Raw genomic sequence first — 22,949 nt, forward strand, 5'->3', positions numbered from 1 at the left:
AAAGCTGTTATTATTAGATTAATGATGTCTCCATCAATGTCCAGTGTCTTTGAACTGGAATGACTTGTCTGTTTATGTGTATATTGCATTATCCTCATTTCTGCTAAGAATTCAGTGGAAACTTTTGACACTAATGGTACTGGCCCTTGAAGCAAGCATCTTCTGACAGTGATTTTTGGATTGTCTCCAAAATTTTCAGCATCTTCTGTAGCTACAGTACTGATCCATGGATCTGTCTCCAGAGACCTTCAGATCTTTCTTGCCATACGTACATCTAGCTTTTTTTTCTAAAATGGCCTGCTATGTTAACTAGTACTTTTTTTTTTTTAAGATTTTATTTATTTATTCATGTGAGACACACAGAGAGGCAGACATGTAGTCAGAGGGAGGAGTCTCACTGCAGGGTGCCTGGTGCAGAACTCGATCCCAGGACCCCAGGACCCCAGGATCATGACCTGAGCCAAAGGCCGATGGTCAACCATTGAGTCATCCAGGTGCCCCATTTTTAAATTTTTTAATTGCACTGCCTTGCACTATACTTTTTAAGACACTATTACTAATAGTATATCCCTTGGAGGTTTCCTGGAAGTTTGCCAAAGTAATCTTTGTGTATCTCTTCCTTTAAAGGTTTTCAGGTTTTTAACAAGCAGAAGAGTGTCTTGGACATTAGGAACATCACCCTGGAGATTATATAATATGTTGACTGGCTTCTTAGTAGTCATAAGCTTTGCCTGGTCTATTATGTGCCTTGGGTTGTTCTTAGCATAATGTTGTCACTAACATGAATAGAACTAGTTGAATCCAATCAAAAGATCGAAACAGCCGTGTGGAAATTATAAATTTTCATCACAGTTTTTTAGGTAATAAAGTTGAAAGTTGAAGCAGAATTAGGTAAGATCTTTGAACTCGGAATTCACATTGTAAAATCGACCCTCCACATGGAGTTAATTGATTTAGAAATCTTCTTATAGCAACTATTTAAACCAAAAAGGTGCTGAGTATGCCCATTATTGGCACAGAAAAGCTGTGTGCCCAGGCTACAGATCTTGGGCTTGAAATTATATCTCCAAGCGTCTGCAACTTAAGTAGAAATTGTGAGGTAAATCAGACCTATAACACAGCATGATGGGTAACATAGATAGTGAAGCCAGAAGCCTGGGTTTGAAGCTTGGCTCCACTATTTATTAGCTGTGTGACTGGGAACTTTCCTTAACCTCTTTCTTCCTCTGTTTCCTCACCTATAAAATGAGGGTAATAATGGCACCTACTTTGTAAAGTTTTAACATTTATAAAGTACTTAGAACCATATGTGGCACATGATATGTGTGAATAAAGTTTATGGCCATCTGTATTTAAGATGTAGGATTTGCAGTAATTTGACATATTGAACAATCTCAGCTGATTCATTTGTGATTGTAATGTAGAATGTGTTCTTGAGTAATTAGTTGGGCGTTAGATTTGATTACTAGTTTAAGGATGTAAGATAACTTTGCTGTTTGAAAGAGTTGCAATATTTAAGAACTTCTTGAGATACACTAGATTCATCAGTTTAACTTTTTTTAGGATCTACCAGAGTTTCTTTTCATTGCTTAAAGATTTGCTTGGTATGCAATTGAAGTGCTAAAACAAGAAAAGAGAATATATTAAGACTATAGGTATAGTTTGAAATATTTGATAGAAATACCAAACTTGGGATCCCTGGGTGGCGCAGCGGTTTAGCGCCTGCCTTTGGCCCAGGGCGCGATCCTGGAGACCCGGGATCGAATCCCACATCCGGCTCCCGGTGCATGGAGCCTGCTTCTCCCTCTGCCTGTGTGTCTCTGCCTCTCTGCCTCTCTCTCTCTCTCTCTCTCCCCCCGTCTCTGTGACTCTCATAAAAAAAAAAAAAAAAGAAATACCAAACTTAGGGGCACGTGGGTGGCTCAGTCAGTTAAGGTCTGCCTTTCACTCAGGATCCTGGGATTGAGCCCCATGTGGGGAAAATCCCTGCTCAGCGGGGAGCCTGCTTCTCTCCCTCTCCCTCTGCCTGCTGCTCTGCCTACTTGTGTTCTCTCTCTCTGTCAAATAAATAAAATCCTGAAAAAAGAAATACCAAACTTAGGATAGTGGTTATAGAGGATTCAACTATATTATCATGTTTTTTATTTTAAACTGGGTGGTAAGTATAAAAGTTTTTATTGTTTAAATCTTTTTGTTTTAAGTACAGTAGTTTTTAAATTAATTTGAAAAATGTGTAAAAGAAACTGATTAAGGGCAATCTTAGTTTTAAATTGAACACAAGGTCTTAAATCTTAATTTAAATCCAAGTAATTAGAGTATAGTCTCTGTGAACAAAACCTATTCTTGGACATAAGTAATCACAAAAAGTACTAGAGGCAGTAAATTGGGAATGTCAAATAGAAAAGACAAGAAATAGTGTCCAAGCAATTATGATCTTTCACTACTGTCATTGTGCTTTTATCTGCCAGCCTTTTAGCCTGTCCTCAGCAATTCATAGGGAAGAAGGAAAGAAAGGGGAAGTGGAATTAAACCTTCAGCCTTTCTGTGGAATTGGAATGTCCTCTTCTTTCTTGCATCTCTTCTCTCATTGTGGCTTTCTTCCAAGATAGAAAAAAATGAGGAACAGAGGTGGTTGTGCCAATAGACATCTTTGAATTTTATGCCTTCCCCAACTTGTTTTTTGCCTTAAATTCTATTTTGTAGGCTATTAATATATTTTCACCATCTCTCTTTTGGGTGAGTTTCTTTTTCCATCCTTTGCCCGTTTTTCTGTTAGGTTAGTGTCGTGCATTCTCATAAGCCCTCTCTGAATATTGTGATAATAACTCTGTGTAGCCTGTTGCAAATACATTTTTCAAATCTGTTTTTATAGCATCCCTTGTCATACAAAAATTTTTAGTTTTTTGTTTTGGGGGGGTAGTTTTGGAGTCAAATTTGTCTTTTTTCTTTTAGCTTTTGGGTTTTGGGTCCTGATTAAAAAGGCCTCTCTTGGGGCTCCTGGGCGGCTCAATGTGTTAAATGTCTGCCTTCTGCTCAGGTCATGATCTCTGGGATCAGGCTCTGTGTTGTGTTCCCTGCTCAGCAGGGAGTCTCCTTCTCCCTCTTCATCTGCCCCTCCCTCTTTTCTGCTACCGCACTCACACTCTCTCAAATGAATAAATAAAATCTTTTTAAAAAAAATTAAAAAGGCCTCTCTAACCCAAGATTGTAAGTCTCCTAGAATATTCTGTAAAAAGAATATTGCTGTGATTCAGTCTCTCATCCATGAAATGAAAAGTTATAGTAAATCATTTGTTCCTAAACATCGTCATTCTACAGGATCACCTGAGGAACTTATTAAAAATTCATTCTCTCTCTCTTTTTTTTTAAAGGTTTTATTTATTTATTCATGAGAGACACAGAGAGAGAGAGAGAGAGAGAGGCAGAGACACAGGCAGAGGGAGAAGCAGGCTCCACACAGGGAGCCAGATGTGGGACTCGATCCTGCAACTCCAAGATTATGCCTTGGGCTGAAGGCAGGTGCTAAACCGCTGAGCCACCCAGGGATCCCCTAAACATTCATTCTCAGATCCTACCCCAAACTTACTGAATCAGAATCTTTGCGGAATGGAGCCCAAAAATATGTTTTTAACCAGTTCTTCTGAGTGATACTGATTATCAACTAGACTTGAGAACTACTGGAAATATAATCACCCTAAGGTCTCTTTTTCCAAAATATTACTTTTCTGTATTATGTAACTCTTGTGTTTTGAGTTTTCTTGACAACTAGACTATAAGCTCTTTGTTTTTGTGTTGTTTTTTTGTTTTGTCTTGTTTTTTTGTTTTTTATTTATGATAGTCACACAGAGAGAGAGAGAGAGAGGCAGAGACACAGGCAGAGGGAGAAGCAGGCTCCATGCACCGGGAGCCCGACGTGGGATTCGATCCTGGGTCTCCAGGATCGCGCCCTGGTCCAAGGGCAGGCGCCAAACCGCTGCGCCACCCAGGGATCCCCTATAAGCTCTTTGAATGTAGGCAGGACTATGTCTTATGTACTACCCTTCTTGCCATTAACCAATTGAGATCCTATTACTTAACTCTTGGACAGTTCTAATAGCCTCTTCTTTTAATTATTCCAGTCTGTCTGTGGCTGTATTTATCTTGAAGCATTCATCTTCAAACATTTTGAACATGAGCCTTTTTTTAAAAAAGATTTTATTATTTATTTGACAGCACAAGCAGGGGGCATGGGAGAGGGAGAAGCAGGCTCCCCACTGAGCAGAGATCACGATGATGCAATGCAGGGCTTGATCCCAGGACCCCGGGATCATGACCTGAGCTGAAGTCAAGACACTTTACTGACTGAGCCACCCAGGCACCTGAATATGAACTTTCTATATGTAAAAACATTGGCTATAGGACAAAATTCTGTTTTACTTTGTAATTCAAGGCCTCCATAAGCTGGTTCTATCTTGTTTTTTAATTTTATCTGCCCCCAGGACTGTTGTGTATACTCATCTAAGTTATACATTGTACAGTTCCTTAGATGATGGTATACATGGGGTTTCCTGGAGTTGTATGATACAATGATGACCCTGGTTTCTCCCATCCTTTTGCATTAACCCTTTACTCTAGCCTGATTGGTCTTCTACCCCACCCCCCTTATATATAGTAATAAAGCCTTGTTCACTCTTACTTTCCTGCCTGTTATATGCCATATACGCTATCTAGCATGCTCTTTCTTCTTTTCTCTATCAAAGTTCTACATGTTAACATCTACAGAATGGAGTATTACATAGTAATACTAGAATAGTATTAGTATAGAATGAGGATGGTTTCTAATCACTCTTTTGGCGTAAATTCCAGTTCAGTAAAAATAGCCAAAGATAGGAGGATTAGATATAGCATTCCATCTTCTGTATAAGAAAAAGGAATTTTGACTCTATCTGTATATACATATTTTATGCTTATTTCTTCAAAAAGAAATAGGAAGGGTAAATAAATTAATAAAACTAGTTGTGGGGAATAGATGGGGAAAGATTGAAGGGAAAAGGGAAGGGAAAGATACTTCTCTGAGCATTCTTTTTTTTTTTTAAATTACGATTCATCCATTTATTCTGCAGGTATGGAGGCAGAGGGGGAGGGAGACAGAGAATCTCAAGCAGACTTCCTGCTGAGCTCGGAGCCCCATATAGGGCTCCATCTCATGCCCCCAAGACCAGGACCTGAACTGAAATCAAAAGTCAGATGCCCACATGACTAAGCCACCTAGGTGCCCCATAACACCTGAACTTTTGAACCATGTAAAGGTTTTACATAGTAAGTATAAAGAGAAATGAACCTAACCTACAGGAGGATATATAGAGGAAAAATAAATTGAACATAGCATACTGATAGTACATCCCTAGTAGGGTATACTTTAAGGACAAAAAGAGCTGCCCCCTAATATGTACTTAAAATTTAGTATATTCTTTATTGTAAGTAGTAATATAGATGTTATAATTTTGTTTTTTTAAAAAAAGATTTTATTTTTTATTCATGAGAGACACAGAGAGGCAGAGACACAGGCAGAGGGAGAAGCAGGCTCCATGCAGGGAGCCTGATGCAAGACTTGATCCCAGGACCCCAAGATCACCCCCTGGGCTGAAGGCAGGCACTAAACCACTGAACCACCCAGGTGTCCCTAGATGTTATAAATTTGAAACTAGTTTATGAACCAAGATTTTCATTGTGAGGGAAAAGATATATGAGGAAAAACTATAGTGTTGAATTAGAGTTGAAAATATCAGTATAGGGGGGCCTGGGTGGCTCAGTTGGTTAAGTGCCTTTGGCTCAAGTCATGATCTCAAGGTCCTAGAATCAAGCCCTGCTTTGGGCTCCTTGCTCAGCAGGGAGTCTGCTTCTTCCTCTCCTCCTCCCCCCCCCCCCCATTGTACTCTCTCTCAAATAAATAAAAAATTTTAAAAAAGAAGAAAATATCAGTATAAACTCATAATTGTTAAAAAAAAAAAGTCACAAAGTTTGTCTATTAAAATAGCTTAGAAGTAGTGACACTCCTGTAACTATGAGGACAGCTAGTGCCCAGATCTTGATTTATAAATGCCATTGCCCACTAGAAGGAATAAAGGCTCCAGGGAGAAGTGGCTGATTCCAGGTCTGGGGCAGAGATGGCAAAAGGTGAGCTTAGAGAAATCTTATGTCAACAAATAGCCTCAAAAGCAAATAGAATTGTGTGAAAATGACACAGATGATAACTTGAAGAGAATCCCACTGGCAATATTTGGAATAGTTTGAACCAAAAATTGGGGACAATTTGAAAAAAAAAGTTATGGTAATGGATTATTATACTAGATTAAAACAAATGAGTTCACAAGGGTACTTAAGGAAAAATAAGGGAAGGGTGAAAAAATAGTTCTACTTCATGGAATACTGCTATATTGTAGATGTAGGAAGAATTACACAATTAGAAAGCCATCATTTTACAGTCTGAAATGTAATAACTGATGCAGGCAAGAATCCTCAGTAGATTGCCAAAACCACAGGGTAAGATTATTAACTTCTCTCTTTACAATGGAGAGAGATATAGAGTCACCATTTAGCTGAGTCATCAAACTTATCTCCTGTAGTGGGGTAACCTGGCATTATGTGCCCCTAATGTAATGGTGTTTGGAAGGATACAACTGCCATCTATGTTGTATTCTAGTTTAGACGCAAAATTTTTTACTCATTTGGAAACAATCAGATCCAGTATGTTGGAACTGACCTAGACTCTTTTAAAATGTCAATTTCAGGGGTGCCTAGGTGGCTATCAGTTGAGCTTCCAACTCTTCATTTTGGCCCAGGTCATGAGATTTTGAGATGAAGCCCCGTACTCCCTATAGAGTGCTCAGTGAGAAGTCTACTTCTCTCCCTCTCTGTACTCTCTTTCAGCTCTCTCTGTAAAATAAATTAAAAATAAGTAAAATGTCAGTTTCATTTTTTTTAAATGGAGGGAGGGAATATGCAAGATTAAAAGATTCAGAACAACCAGATGCAAGGAATGGGCCTTGATTGAATTATGGATCCCCAAAAAGGCTGTAAAAGAAAATACGAAGCCAAATTAATAGATTTGATTATAGATTATATGTTGAGATTATAGAATTGTTCATTTTCTTAGATGAAAATGGTACTGTAGCGTTTTGTAGGAGAATGTTGTGATTCTTAGACTATGTATACTGAAGTATTAGGATTATCAAGTGTGATACCTAACAGGTGATTTGGAAAATTATGGCGGAGGAGGAAGCATAAGCACAGACAAATGAGACAGGATGATCACCGGTAAGTCTGAGGGGTACATATGAGGGTACTGATTGTAATGATTTTTCCATTTTCCTGTAGATTCGAAAAGTTTCAAAATAAAAAATTGGGGAGAAAAAAATCTTATCTTCAGAGCCCAGCACAGATTTTTTTCTGATGCTTTGTTTTCCTAGCCACACTAGCTCGAGGTGATTTTCTCGTATAAATTTTTTTTTAAGATTTTATTTTATTTTTATTTTATTTTATTTTATTTTATTTTATTTTTTATTTTATTATTATTATTTTTTTTTTATTTATGATAGTCACAGAGAGAGAGAGAGAGGCAGAGACACAGGCAGAGGGAGAAGCAGGCTCCATGCACCGGGAGCCCGATGTGGGATTCAATCCCGGGTCTCCAGGATCATGCCCTGGGCCAAAGGCAGGTGCCAAACCACTGCGCCACCCAGGGATCCCTCGTATAAATTTTTATGACTTACGTTTCTCTTACGATCCCCAAAACTAAATGCACATGGGAGCTGCCTGAGAAGTTGACTTTGCTGGATCCCACTGTGAGCCTATGGCAACTACTGTAGGAGGATAGACCTGAGAATCGAACTGGTGTTTTTAGAACCACTTATTCTGTATATATTACTTTATTTATCTTTTTCACATATTCCCACCTAAACAGCCCAACCCTGAAGTTGTTACTCAATACTTTGTGTCCCTCATTGCTGGCACACAATATTATGTATGTTCCACAAAGTAGATGTTTGGTAAATATATGCTGACTATATATGTTGACTAATAGGTAGATAATCTGAAGAGATTACCAGAAACTTCTCACATTTTGAGAGCTTAAAAAAGAAACATAGCTGATAAAAGTTTTTAGTCAAGACAAAAGATCATTAGAAGGCTGTGTAATTTGGGGGCACTTGACTGGCTCAGTTGGTAGATAACACAACTCTTGGTCTCAGGGTCATTAGTTCAAACCCCACATTGGCCATGGAGCCTACTTTCACTGAGCCACCATGGCTGCCCCATAACTAAATTTTATTATCTCTGCAGACGAACATATTCAGAATCCAGTAGCTATTCTTAACATTAAAAAATACTGATACAGGGCAGCCCTGGTGGCACAGTGGTTTAGCACCACCTGCGGCCCAGGGCGTGATCCTGGAGTCCTGGGATCGAGTCCCACGTTGGGCTCCCTTCATGGAGCCTTCTTCTCCTCTGCCTGTGTCTCTGCCTCTCTCTCTCTCTCGCTCTGTGTCTCTCATGAATAAATAAAATAAAATCTTAAAAAAAATAAAAAATACAGATACACAGAGATAATAGAAGGTTGTTGGTATTGGAGTTGAGATGAGGGATGATACGGTAGGTGGGTAATGCAAGAAAGAAACAAGCAAAGATTAAAAAATGTTTTTGAGTATGATTGAAATATGATTTTTTTTAATAAGTTTGAAGCCAAAAAGAAAAGCTTGAAGGTAGATTTGAATATATGAATAGTAACAGCTAACAGTTTCTTCAGTGTTTACCATATGCCGGAGATTGTGCATGATCTGAAGTATTCGTAATCCTTCTTCCAAATAGATATTACTTCAGGCTCCCTGCCGGGATCCTGCTTCTCCCTCTGCCTGTGTCTCTGCCTCTCTCTGGGTGTCTCGCATGAATACATAAATAAAATCTTTTAAACAAACAAAAAAAGACAAACAAAGGGGCGCCTGGATGGCTCAGTGGTTGAGCATCTGCCTTTGGCCCAGGGCATGATCCCGGGGTCCCGGGATCGAGTCCCACATCAGGCTCCCTGCAGGGATCCTTCTTCCTCTGCCTGTGTCTCTGCCTCTCTCTGGGTGTCTCTCATGAATACATAAATAAAATCTTTTAAACAAGCAAACAAAAAGCCAAATAGATATTACTAATTTACAGCTGAGAAAATTAAGTCTCAGAGACGTTAGTCCTGTGCATAGATTCACATAACAAATACGCGGTGGAATCAAGAACTAAATAAACTATGCAGCCTGGTTTCCAAGCATTTGCAGCAGCATAGGGTACGGTTACATACAGCTTCCCTTAATTTGAGACTTTGTAAAAAAAATGGTATGGTAAGTGGGAAAACATTGTATAGCATCAATCCTTTGAGAAGAAGTAGAAAGAAAAGATAAAGCAGGGGAAAAGAGCTGATCTTTACTAGGGATTGATTGATTAGGCTCATGAGGAGAGTCTATAAGATGGGCATGTGAATATACCTTGACCAGTATTTAAGAAGTACAGTATCATGAGTTCTTTTCCTGCGAAGAATAGGTCTTCTGGTATAGCACAGTATTAACCTAGGCAGCATAATCTGTCTTTGATGCATATAATGTATTTATATATATTAAAATAGTTGAAGTAAACTTAGGTTTTACTTTTGAAGTAAAAATTTGACTAGGGGATCCCTGGGTGTCTCAGTGGTTTAGCCCCTGCTTTCGGCCCAGGGGCATGATCCTGGAGTCCCAGGATCAAGTCCCGCGTCGGGCTCCCTGCGTGGAACCTGCTTCTCCCTCTGCCTGTGTCTCTGCTCCCTCTCTCTCTCTCTCTGTCTCTCGTGAATAAATAAATCTTTTAAAAAAAGTTTTTGACTAAACACTGTCTCAACAATAAACAGCAAAATCACTTTAGTATTAATAGTTTCAATCACCCACACATATTTTTAATATTCCATTGGAATGAGTTAATGGCAGTAATCTTTTCAGGTAAAGCGAAGTTTTACTTCCTATAATAAAAGTTGGAACAAATGGGTGCCAGGCTGGCTCAGTTGGTAGAGCATGCAACTCTTGATCTTGGGGCTGTGAGTTTAAGTCCCACATTGGGTATAGAGATTGCTTACAAAATAAAATCTTTACAAACAAAGCTACAGTTTGGGTAACAAACTGGTACAGGGAATCTGTGTACAACTGATATCCATTAAATGTAATGTTCTTATCACAGTAATTCTAAACTAATAAAACATGTTATGCATTGCAGAAAAAAATGTAAGGAAAAGTTAGGCAACTGAGGCAAAAATACTATGTGGAATTCCAAAAATAGTACAGGGTGTTGTCTTACTGAATCGAAATGAGAAAGTCGAGCAGCCCAGGTGGCTCAGTGGTTTAGCGCCACCTTCAGCCCAGGGTGTGATCCTGGAGACCCGGGATCGAGTCCCACATCGGGCTCCCTGCATGGAGCCTGCTTCTCCCTCTGCCTCTCTCTCTCTCTGTGTCTCTCGTGAATAAATAAATAAAATCTTAAAAAAAAGAAAAAGAAGACATGTTTAAAAAAAGAGAGAGAAAGGTGGCTCAAGTCAGAACCAGACAATAGTCAGAACATAATAAACATTCAGAAGTGGAGGATGAGCATGATGTGCTTAGAGAGCTAAATAAGTACTGAGCAGTTGTATAAGAGAAACTGACACATCTCCAAGTTTATCTCGTGTCTTTTGTATGTTGTCTCATGATTTTTGAGAGCTTTTCCATGCATCCTGTTTGAGACAGGTTTGTCTGACTTGGTAACGGCAGATATCTTCCTCTGTTTTTATAGATGAAAACATTGAAGCTTAAAGAATGTTTTGGTGACATGGCTAGTTAATAATGAAGCCAAAGCCAGAAGCTGCTTTGCTTTAGTCTAGTGGGTGGTCTTGTAATCATATGTCGTTTTCTCAGACTTCCAGGGAGATGAGAGCAGTCCTGGGAAACATCCAGTGATTCTGGTCAAGCCTGACAAACTTGATATGAATAAATCACTATTACCTAATACCTGCCCAGTGTGGTTGTTTTTCCCCACCCACCCAGAATTTAAGGCTTTTTTTTTTTTTTTAAGATTTTATTTATTTATTTATGAGAGACACAGAAAGAGAGGCAGAGATTTAGGCAGAGGGAGAAGCAGGCTCCATGCAGGGAGCCCAGTGCGGGACTCGATCCAGGGACTCCAGGATCATGCCGTGAGCTCATGTCAGGCACCAAGCGGCTGAGCCACCCAGGTGTCCCTACTTTTAAGGCTCTTGAAGGTGAAATTTTTGATGAAAAAAATGATGTTAATTTACTACATTAAAATGAATATCAAAAAATGAGTTATATTTGTATTTCACTCATCAGAATAGCAAAGATGAAGAAAACTGCAACACTAGCAAGAGTTCTGGAAAGTGAATGCCCCATGTTGCTGGAAAGATTTTATTTATTTTTTTAAAGATTTTATTTATTTGGCAGATAGCACAAGCAGGGGGAATGGCAGAGAGAGAGGGATAAGCAGACACTACCCCCACCCCTTCCCACCCTCCCTGAGCAGGGAGCCCAATGTGGGGCTTGATCCTAGGAACCCGTGGTCATGACCTGAGCCAAAGGTAGATGTTCAACTGACTGAGCCACCCAGGTGCCCCTGGAGATACTTTAAATGGGTATATTTATAGAGGATAATCTGGCAGTATCTATCAAAACTTAAAAATTATTTACCTTTTTTTTTAAAGATTATATTTATTTATTCATGAGACAAAGACACAAGCAGAGAGAGAAGCAGGCTCCATGCAGGGAGCCTGACGTGGGACTCGATCCCGGGACTCAGGGATCACACCCTGGGCTGAAGGCAGCACTAAACCACTGAGCCACTGGGGCTGCCCTGTTTACCTTTTTCATTATCAGTTTTACTTCTAAGAGTTTATTCCAAGGATATAGTGGGGAGATGCCCAAAGTTATAATATTATGTGCAAAGATTTCACCACAGCTTTATTGTATTTTTGTTTTTTTGTTTTGTTTTGTTTTGTTTTTTTTAGATTTTGTTTATTTTAGAGCAGGAGGCAGGGGCCAAAGGGAGAGGAAGAGAATCTTCAGCAGACTCCCTTCTGAGTGAGGAGCCCGCGACACGGGGCTCAGTCCCAGGACCCTGAGATCATGACCTGAATCAAAATCGAGAGTGATGCTTCGGGCCCCTGGGTAGCTCAGTCAGTTAAGCATCTGTCATTGGCTCAGATCATCAAGCCCCTCATTGGGCTCCCTGCTCAGTGGGGAATCTGCTTCTCCCTTTGCCCCCTCACCCATCTCCCCTCATGCACTCTCACGCTCTCTCTCTCTGAAATAAATAAATAAAATCTTAAAAAAAAAAAAAAAAAAGTCTGACACTTAACCAACCGGGCCACCTAGGTGCCCCAGCTTTGTTGATTTTTCAAGTATCTTTCTATATTGACTGATTTTTTTTTCAGTGAGTACATATTGCTTTTATAAGCAGTAAAATACTAATGCTTATTTTATGGAAGAATATAACCATGCTATCACAGGATTCTTACTGCTGTAACCCCTACATGTTAAGAATAGCAGCAGTGACACTACTGGCTTTCTCTTTCATTTGTGACAAACAATAGAAGGAATAATTTCTAGAGTCAGTAATGGATTAAAGGCAAGATGGTTTGCGGGAAACACTGTGACTGAATGGAAAGAATACAGGAATCAAGGGACCTAAATCTGGAATCTACCTTTGCCTTTTAGCTAGAGTTATGATTTGGAGAAAGTTGCTAACCTCTCTAAAGCTTGATTCCCACCCCCATCCACACCCCCGATTTGAGTGAGGATAATTAAAGTATCCCTCCTGGAGTTGTTTCAGTAGCAAATAAGATTAGGTTGGTAAAATCTCTTTGTAGACTCTCTGGTTTAGTAATAGAACAGTAATCACCATACATGCCAAGCATTGTACTAAGCACTTTAAATGTATTACCTCATTTAATCCTTATATCAACTTTGTGTAATTAATAGTTATTTCCTTTCTGACCAGTGAGAAAGTTGAGACACAGACTTAGGAACCTGCACAGGGCCACGTTATAAAAGTTAGAGCCATGATAGATCATACGTGGGGAGGAAGTGTGGCAGGAGAGCTCTAAGAAGTGATTCGTGTCTCACCAGTCTGCCAGAGTTCAAGGAAGCACGTGTGTAGGGAGGACCCAGTAGAAATAATTTACTAACAAGGGTCTCATTGCTCATTTAAACAGCTAAATTATTATGGATTTAGGGACCTATTGTAGGACAATTCCAAGATTTAAAAATGTTAACAGAATTTATATGGGCTTTATACTGGAGTGGTCTTACTTAAAATTTTTAGAAATATTCTGGGAAAAGGAAAACCAGAAGCCTTCAATAGTTAGAAGACAATTTCTTCAGAAATTGGAACATTATTAGGGTCACACATGCAAAGGAAGTGAATAGAACTATGACAGAAAAGCTTCGGTAGAGTTGGTTTAAAAAAAATGGATACCTGGAGTATATTCTAAAAATGGTAGCCTCGGGGATCCTTGGGTGGCTTGAGCGTCTGCCTTAGGCTCAGGGCGTGATCCTGGAGTCCTGGGATCAAGTCCCACATCAGGCTTCCTGCATGGAGCCTGCTTCTCCCTCTCCCTCTGTGTGTGTGTGTGTGTGTGTGTGTGTGTGTGTGTGTGTGTGTGTGTATGTGTCATGAATAAATAAAATCTTTTAAAAATAATAAAATAAATTTTTTAAAATGGCAGCCTCTTTGCTATCCATCTATTAATACCTTAGAAGGTGATCATGAAGACATTTTAGATTATATCTTTGTTGTCTCTCTCCTCCCCTACTATTAGCCCTTTTTAACTATTTCCAGAAATCCTGGGTATCATCAGAGAATATATGTGAAGCAAAATGAAAACCTGTTCAACTTTAAATAAAAAACATTAGCAGGGTTGTCATTACTATGCATAAATAATGGAACTAGGCCAAAGTCAACAATATGCCATTAAAACAGTTAAAGAAATGTAGTAGTTTTCACATAAGAACAGACTGAAGGGATCCCTGGGTGGCTCAGCAGTTTAGCGCCTGCCTTCGGCCTAGGTGTGATCCTGGAGTCCCGGGATCGAGTCCCACATGGGGCTCCCTGCATGGAGCCTGCTTCTCCCTCTGCCTGTGTCTCTGCCTCTCTCGCTGTGTCTCTCATGAATAAATAAATAAAATCTTAAAAAAAAAAAGAACAGACTGAAAAGACCGAGACTTGTTTAGAATTAAGTTTGGGCAAAGATGTAATTATTTTCTGAAGCTAATTATGGAGTATGGATGAAGGGTGGACTGGTTTATTTACTGAATTCTGTGGCATCCTACCTCATCTCCACCACTCAGCTTACTCTGAAGTAAAAAGGTACTGCCTTTTAAAAGATCATACCCAAGACCTTCTCGGGGTCCTGGGATCCAGCCCTATATTGGGCTCCTTGCTCAGCAGGAGGTCTGTTTCTCCCTCTCCATCTCCCTCTGCTCCTTCCCCTGCTTGTGTGCTCACTCTCTCTCTCAAATGAATAAATAAAATCTTTAAAAAATGAACAGTCTAAGAGCGTTGTACTTTTGAAATAGATTAAACCTTATTAAAAAAATAAGACCCCATTTTGGTCTTTCCCTTGTCGGCAATAAGCATTTTCTGATTTTATGGATCTTTTTCTTATCCTGTTCTATAGACCTGACTTTGACATCTTCTGAATCAAACTTGAGAGGAATAGTGGTTTTATTTGACTTTACCAGTCACTAGGGATCTGTTTTAACCTCTCCATGCTACAGGTTATTGCCCTTAGTGACCTAACTTTTTCCTTAACTGGTGTTAGGATGCAGTCCATTTGCATAAAAATTGATGGTGACATAAGATCATTCTTCCACCAGAGCACCAATGGAAATCAGGACAGTATAAACCGAAAGTGCTAATACAATAAGTAGGGCGAACTTCGGGAGTATTTTGAATAGTTGGACATCCCCCAAAGTATAGAAGGGTTGGGTGGTGTGATTACCTGAAAGAGAGGGATGAAGCTTCCCGCATAGCCCCCTCCCCATTGTACCTTGGGAGCAAATGCCTTGCATGAGGCAGTAGCTCATTACTTGTTCCTTACATGACTCCCCTGCTTGGGGGAGAGTTAGCCTTCTAGCCAGTGGCATTGTGGTGTAATTTTGACACAGGGGCTGAGGGTTAAGCATAAGGTACAGAAAGTGAGAGAGGACTTATGAAGAGGAAGTTGAGCACTGTAAGTCAAACTGCTTATTTGAGGGCAGATGACTTCTTGTTCCAACTCTTGGATGAGCCTTACAGTGCTTGATAGTTTGCATTTCCTAATGCTTGTTAGAGGAGCATATGTGCCTAGATTATTTTTAATACATGGGCAGGTTTTCTTTAACTGACCAGTTGGATTCTTGCCCTCTTTTGTGTCTGTGATCTAAACACCACCAAATTATTGCACTACCGTTTAATTTGTAGAACTGATCATGACTGCAGCAAGAATGGTGGATTTGAGTCTCTTTTTGGATACAGCTTAAAATTATTCTCAAGTAACAGGTGGTCAATGTTTTTACATTGTCAGTGGTTTGGTAAAGACCATTTCAATAAGCCCAGTTCCTCCCAGTATAAAATCACAGGAACGTTTAAGATGTCCTATCTTTTCAGAGCAAGAATGTGAGGCATCTGTGAGTTCTCCAGCTTGCCTTTCATGCCTTGGAGTTCTTTGGGAACGTGTTTGGAGAATGTTCTAGATCATGCATATTCCTGTCTTCCAGGCTTTTTTTTTCTGGTCAAGCAGACAGTTCAGGATTCCGAATCCAAGCATGAATGTTCATCGCGGCAGTGAGAGTGACAGAGGGCTGTGGCAGGAAGCGAGCTGCCCAACTGACGGGCCCACAGCCCCAGCACCAGAAAGAGAAACAAACAGCTTGGCTGCTGCTGCTCTTCAGAACCTCACTTACCCTCCAGGTCCCAGGAGTGATGGTACGAGGGTTAGAGCTTGACTTACTTGGGAGGGCTTTCTGACACTCGAGCATTCACTCTACCCAGAAGGCATATAAAAAAAAAAAATCCCCAGCTAATTGGCTTAGCTCAAATATCACTGTTACATAAAGCTGACTGTCACCAAAAATCCCTGCTTACTTAATCAGTCCAGCACACCCAACTCAGCAACAACGGTATAAGAAAAATAGTCCTGGGTCTGCAATCAGAAGACAGATGCAAATTCTAGCTCTGCTACTAATCACCTATAACCATAGATGAGCTCCTTAATCTTTCTGAGCCCTGCTTTCTTAATCTAGAAAACAGGGATATTAATATTATTCTTACTTCATGAGACTAGAAGACTTTGGAGTTCATGGATGTGCAAGCTCTTGATAAACTGTCAGGTTCTTTTTAACTTTAAAAGGCAGTGGCAACACTAATAATAACAGTTACTGAGTTACTGTTTATTGAGCGTTCACCGTGCTAGGAACTTTACATACATGTTTTTAGATAAAGGGTGGCAAACTGTGGCCAAATCTAAACCACCGCCTGTTTTTGTGCATAAAGTTCAAAAATGCAGCCATCATGCCCGTTTGTTGACACACGGTCTTTGGCTGCTTTTCTACAGTGGCAGAGACTGACCGGCAAAGCTTTCTGGCCCCTTATAGAAAGTATGCTGATCCCTGCTTAGATTCATCCTCCTTGTGCAGATGAGGAAACAGAAGCTTCAGAAGCTTACAGAACGTGCCCAGGCCCACACCGGTAGAAGGTGGGCAGCCACCATTTAAACATGTGTCTTTCTGACCAGGCTCTGCTAGAGAAGCAGAGAGTGCTAGAAGCATTCTAGATGCATCCGCTGGCAGAGGGGCAGGGTGTGCCTGCCATCCTAGAGGTTGCCATTAGGGAGAGTTTATGCACTGAGTCCCGGTGGGACTTGCATCCTTCAGGAATCAGGCCACCTGAACTGCTTCCTTGGTGGGCAGGCAGGGTCAGGCATCCTGAATTTGTGACATAGGTATTTACTTTCATTTTTTAGAACAGCACTTTGAATTCAAAAGCCCATCTTAGTGATTAAAGTGTTTCTTGCTAGAAGCTTGCTTGTGGACCGTGTGGAAATTTAACTCTTGGTGTGCAAACACAGGGCCACACTGAAAATTTGTCAAAAGTCAATAGGTTTTTGGTCTAGATTTTGGGTTTTCTTCTTGAAAAGCGAATGGAGAAGAAAAGTGTGTGTATGCTAGCTCACAATTTTTTTGGTTATCTAAGGGTCCGAAATCAGACTGATTTCCCAGAAGTCATGAGCAGTGATCATGTTCATAAAATATTGTATACAAACTTAAAATATGTGAGGGATGGGAGTGAGACATTCAGTTGTATTTCTAACCTTTTACTCTTTAAAAAAAAAGATTTGAAGAAAATGTAGAAAAGTGTTAATTAAGCTTGTCAAATCTAGGTGACAGGATATACATATTATACATTGTGTTAATAACCTTGGTATGTTTGAAATTTTTCATAAAAATTTTTTTACATTAAAATAAGACTTTTTTTTTACATTAAAGTAAAATATATTAGGACAACTGCCAATTTAAAAGAATCCTATAGTAATCATTTTATAAATATTTCCCCCTAATTGTCTACTGCATGCATCCCAATTTCAGATATTTAGTTAAAAGCCTTTTTTTTTTCTTTTTTTGCATGATATGGTATTAGCACACTTTGAAATCTCTCACAATACTTTATTTCAGCTGATAGAATAATCCTGTGAGGGAGGTGGAGTGAACATGATTCTTATTTTTTTTTTAAATGAACCAGGTTTAGAAAATTAAATAAACTGCTTAAAGCAAATGGCTGCTTGGTGATACCAGGACAAAAACAGGTTCTGTGAAGGAATCCTTACTCAAGGCCACCAGCATTGGAACTTTTGTGTTGAGGGCAAACCTAACCTCATTTTGAACCTCTTTCAAAAAATGGTATTGGTGATGTTAGGATTCTCCAGTGCATAGTGACAATGCATTTTTATGGGAATTTCTAGAAAAAGTAATGCAACAACTGTCATCCCTTTTAGGAAATAAAATTTAGAAACATTTAGAAATTTTTGAAGAATGTGAAAAATGAAGTTTTTGCTCACAGAGGTAGCAGTTTCCTTAAATAAATCATAAGAAGTACAAGAGTATTATTTAGAGCCAGAAGTGGAAACAGAAGTAAAAAGTGAACAAGACCTCTTGTGAACAAGACCAGGGGAGGGCTTGGAGTGTGGCAGGGCCTTGTTGGTTGTCCACAAGAATTCTCTAGTGTTTAAATTTTTTTAAGCCATACACATAGTTTATTTTAAAATTTTTAAAACATTTTAAAGTGTGGGCATTATTGCCTGCCTTCTCTCCTCTCCAAAATATAAACCTGGGAAAAAAGCTCAGAGGGGTCCAATATGAGTCTCTAGCTTATTTTTCCTTTACTTGTTCAAGGCAAGAGGTTTTTTGTTTTTTTTGTTTTTGTTTTTGTTTTTTTTTGCCTGCAAACACCTAAAAGTTTGGGGGGTTTTTTGTTGTTTTTTAAAGAGATGAAGTTTCTTTTTCCCCCAAGCCTTTTTTGCTGTCAAGTTATTTTGGTTTGTTTGTATGATCTTTTAGACCTTTCACTTGACTATGCCTCTCAGCCAGCAAATCTTCAGTTCCCTCACATAATGCCACTTCCTGAAGACGTCAAAGGCTCCTGCTTCCAAAATGGGAATAAACGGAACCATGAACCCTTTATGGCTCCAGAACGATTTGGAAACAGCACTGTGGGCTTTGGCAGTAACGTTCATTCCCAGGCGCCAGAGAAAGTGACACTTCTTGTAGATGGCACACGTTTTGTTGTGAATCCACAAATTTTCACTGCTCATCCGGATACCATGTTGGGAAGGTAATTGACAATAATTTCCTTCCAAATTCACTCTGTTCTCTATGAATAGAAGTACCTGTTAATCTTGCACTAGATGTGAGGAAAAGAAGCACTGCATTGCTTATTTTTCTACCTTCATACTTTTGTGAAATAGGGAGGGCAAGCTTATAAAAAGCCTTATATGTGTTGATGATTTAGGGGAGGTACTTATTTACAAAGTCAGTACAGCTTTGAGCCTCCGCAGAAGGGAGTGTAGTCAGTTAGAACTGTGGAAAGTAATCTGCTGAATATCCCTCCCAATTTCTCTATAAACTCAGTCTAAAACAGAAGTCAGATACCTAATTTCTATTATCCATAATTTGTATACTCTCAAAAGTAATCTTGTCTGAGTTCCACAGGTCAAAGACAGGATTAGGTGAGATCTAAGTCATGTTTGTTTTTTTTCTTTAGTCTTTCAATAAGCAAATAGAATTAGACACGTGTTTCACATGACACAACAGCAAAGCCATTTTACAGAAAAACATTTTGCCTGCCATCCGTCAGGCTTGGCAGTAGGTGTCATGCTGTCATTTTCTAATGCCTCCATCACTATTCCAAGTTTTCCCAAACAAAATCTTTGTATCTGGCTGTGTTAGTGTTTCATGATTTCTTTCTTTTCTTCATATTCCATTCTCTGTGCTGCTTCATTTAGACCATAGTCTTAACTCTCCTCACCATCTCCTGCCTCCAGCATTTTAGAGTTAGAGTTTAGGAAATACAGGCAGAGCCTGCCAGGGAGGAGTACTGGCCAGAAAGTATTCTTGGGAGCCTGGGCTGAGAATTAGGAAGTTCTCTTTCTGGCCAACCATAGACCTTGACATGAGGAATAGCAAGTTGGGATAAGAGTAAAAATAATAATAATCTGTGTGTATATACACACAAACATTTGACTTGTGAGGACTTTCATCTCCTTGGAAGTAGATCTTATTTAAAGATCTAACTTCACTCAGGACCTTGAACTAATTTGAACTGATTTAGAAATCAGAATGGACCACACTCATTTGTTGAATTTTAGGATCAGTGGAATCTAGCTATTCAAATATATTTATATTTGAACATACACATACAGATTCATGAAGAACCATTTTTAACCAGAACCAAACCTGTATATTTCTCAAACATCTAAAGTAAGACTAAACTAGAACATTAAAACATTTTCCAAATTGGCCCTGTATTTTATCAGACTTGACTTCCTGTCCTCAGGTTTGGTGTCACTACCACTATTGCACTGCCCCCCCATCCCCACCCCCTGAAACTGTTCCCCCAGTGCTGGCTGGCTCTTTGAGATAGATTGCCCCTGAAGATAGCAATCTCAAGAAGGAAGGCAAGCATTTTCTGAGTGATAGATTAATAGATTCTTGAGTGACACTCTGAATCTGGTTATGAGTTGTCCCATGGCAAGAGAGTCTGATTCTTTGTCTAGGTGGTTCATCAGCTGAGGTTATCAGTTCTGAGAGATACTTAGGTTGCTCTGTCCTGAGGTTACATACAGTGTTCATAAGCCTAGGCAGTGAGCTTACAAATATGGGCCACTGGTCACAAGATGGACAAGCTGAGAGAATGTGAATGGATTTATGTTAACCCACGCCACTACCAGATAAATAACTTTGAGCTTAAGTCTTGCTGATGATAGTTGAGGGGACTGGTTACATGGCATGTGTTCACTATTTTGGTTTTTTTGTTTTAATTTTATTTATTTATTCATGAGAGAGAAGCAGAGACACAGGCTCCATGCAGGGAGCCTGACGTGGGACTCAATCCTGGGTCACCAGTATCATACCCTGGGCCGAAGGCGGCGCTAAACCACTGAGCCACCCAGGCTGTACGTGTTCACTATTTTGATTCATAACTGTCTTAGCTAGACTTCAACCAGAATGTTCCAGAAAAATGTCAGCATTCTTTGAAGACACTTATCAGGATGGATTTCATATATATATATGGTGTTCGTAGTTTGGAAAGCATGTGATTTGGAGTCTTTTTCAGAACTCTGAAAAGCAGCCAAATTAGGGTGGAGGGTAACAGTTTTAACATTGAACAGCAGGACTCCCAGCAGGTGAAGGAAGGATATGGCAGTGAGGCCCCATTAGGAACTTAAATCAGGCTGGCCAAAAATCCTGCCTGCCTGCCCTGTCCCTCCCTCACACTGTTTTCCCACTCCACAGCTCAGAAATGTAATCTGAGTGGTAGAAGTCATGGGGCCAGTTGTACTGGACGGGATCTGAGAGAAGGGAGGAAGCATGGGAAAAGATGAGTAAGAAAAAGTAAGATCTCCCTGTAACCTCATGATCTCTGAATTCATCCACACAGAGCAGGCTTGCCTCTCTAACCTATGGCAGACCACTGATGAGCCTAATACCTCCCGTCCCTGTCTACTTGACCTGAAGTTCCCATCATTAGGGTTACACCTTGGGTTGAAGGAGGACATTTTCCCAGAGCCCAGTATTAAAAGGTACCAGGAGGGATCCCTGGGTGGCGCAGCGGCTTAGCGCCTGCCTTTGGCTCAGGGCGCGATCCTGGAGACCCGGGATCAAATCCCACGTCGGGCTCCCGGTGCATGGAGCCTGCTTCTCCCTCTGCCTGTGTCTCTGCTTCTCTCTCTCTCTCTGTGACTATCATAAATAAATAAAAATAAAATAAAATAAAATAAAAGGTACTAGGAGAGGGAGAACAGTAACATGTGCACCCACCAGTGCAGATACATCTGTCACACAGGTGTTGAAAAGCAAAACTCAGAACTACTGAGAATTGGCATACTGGATAAGTAACGGTAACAGGGGGCGGAAAGGACCAGGAAGGGTCAGGAGCACGAGACACGCAGTCTTCCTGAGCTGCCGGCACACAGGCAGGTTCCTGGGCAGTGGGGAGCATGTGGGAAGCAACCCTCACACACGCCAGAGATTTTCCAGGGGCTAACTCTGCAGATGCCGCTTTATTTCATTCACTGTCACAGACGCTTACCACAGGTGTTTCTTGAGGACTTGCTGCTTCATCTCTGCTTGGATTCTAATATTGAAAGCAATTGCTACCACCTGGAGGGAGCTTCTTCAAAGGGGTTGGGGCCCATTGCTGTTTTTTAATTTATACTATGAGAACATGGAATGGAGTCATCCAGAATGAAGATGGGAGCAGTCCTCATGTGTGAAGAATCCCTTGAACTAGAGAAGGTTAACATAGTTGCCTGATGTCTTTCAGAATGTTTGGACCAGGAAGAGAGTACAACTTCACTCGGCCCAATGAGAAGGGAGAGTATGAGATCGCGGAAGGAATCAGTGCTACCGTATTTCGAACAGTGCTGGTGTGTAGGAGCCTCTTCCTGACATCCTCTTCCCCAGGCGCAAGCATAGTCAGAAGCCTTCAGAGTTCCATCAAATTGTTACTGACTTTAGAGTCTCTGGTTCCCAGTTTCCTTTCCATTTTTTTTTAATTAGTTTATCTTTCTTTTTTCAAATATTTATTTGAGAAGGAGAGCATAAACAGGGGGAAGGGGGAGAGGGAGAAGCAAAATCCCCCTGAGCAGGGAGCCTGACTTGGGCCTCTGTCCCAGGACCTGGAGATCATGACCTGAGGCAAAAGCAAGACGCTTAACCAACTGAGCCACCCAGGTGCCCTTCCCTCTGTTTTCCATTCCTGTAACTTTTAGGTACTTCTTGCTTGTGCAGGCTCAGTCAGGTACCAGGTTGTGGTTAAGCATGCCAGGAGAGACCAGGGGCTACTTTGCCAGCTGACAAGTCAGCCAACTTGGTGATAGTTCTAGTAACCTGTCATTTTAACAGAACCAGGAATGAATAGAGGGTTGAAGAGGTTATTCTTTGTCTCGTTCTTTGCCTACATTTCTTTTTAATCTGTTTACAGGATTATTACAAAACTGGTATCATCAATTGTCCTGATGGCATCTCGATTCCAGACCTTAGAGATACATGTGATTATCTCTGCATTAACTTTGACTTCAACACTATCCGATGTCAAGATTTGAGTGAGTACAGGAGCAGCTCCCAGCTGCATTTGAGCCACTGAACTTTGAGTTTGCTTGGAATCAA

At 40.3% G+C, this 22,949-nt stretch overlaps 1 protein-coding gene across 24 annotated transcripts in view; it reads left to right on the forward strand.

Annotated features, from left to right (window-relative positions):
• Positions 1-22,949, forward strand: part of KCTD20 (potassium channel tetramerization domain containing 20) — a 38,973-nt gene that overhangs the window by 7,885 nt on the left and 8,139 nt on the right. For 4 of the 24 annotated variants that reach the window (XM_025990826.2, XM_072731076.1, XM_072731060.1 and 1 more), the window contains 4 exons: positions 15,786-15,993; positions 18,621-18,894; positions 22,105-22,207; positions 22,765-22,885. In XM_025990826.2, coding sequence (XP_025846611.1) covers positions 15,834-15,993; positions 18,621-18,894; positions 22,105-22,207; positions 22,765-22,885 — 658 coding nt within the window. In that variant the 5' untranslated portion in view covers positions 15,786-15,833. Of the gene's footprint in view, positions 1-14,848; positions 14,954-15,785; positions 15,994-18,620; positions 18,895-22,104; positions 22,208-22,764; positions 22,886-22,949 lie in introns of all 24 variants that reach the window. The other 20 variants (XM_025990827.2, XM_072731132.1, XM_072731127.1 and 17 more) reach the window with 12 other exon arrangements.

The sequence above is a fragment of the Vulpes vulpes genome, chromosome 1, assembly GCF_048418805.1.
Source record: "Vulpes vulpes isolate BD-2025 chromosome 1, VulVul3, whole genome shotgun sequence".
Classification (NCBI taxonomy): Eukaryota; Metazoa; Chordata; class Mammalia; order Carnivora; family Canidae; genus Vulpes; species Vulpes vulpes.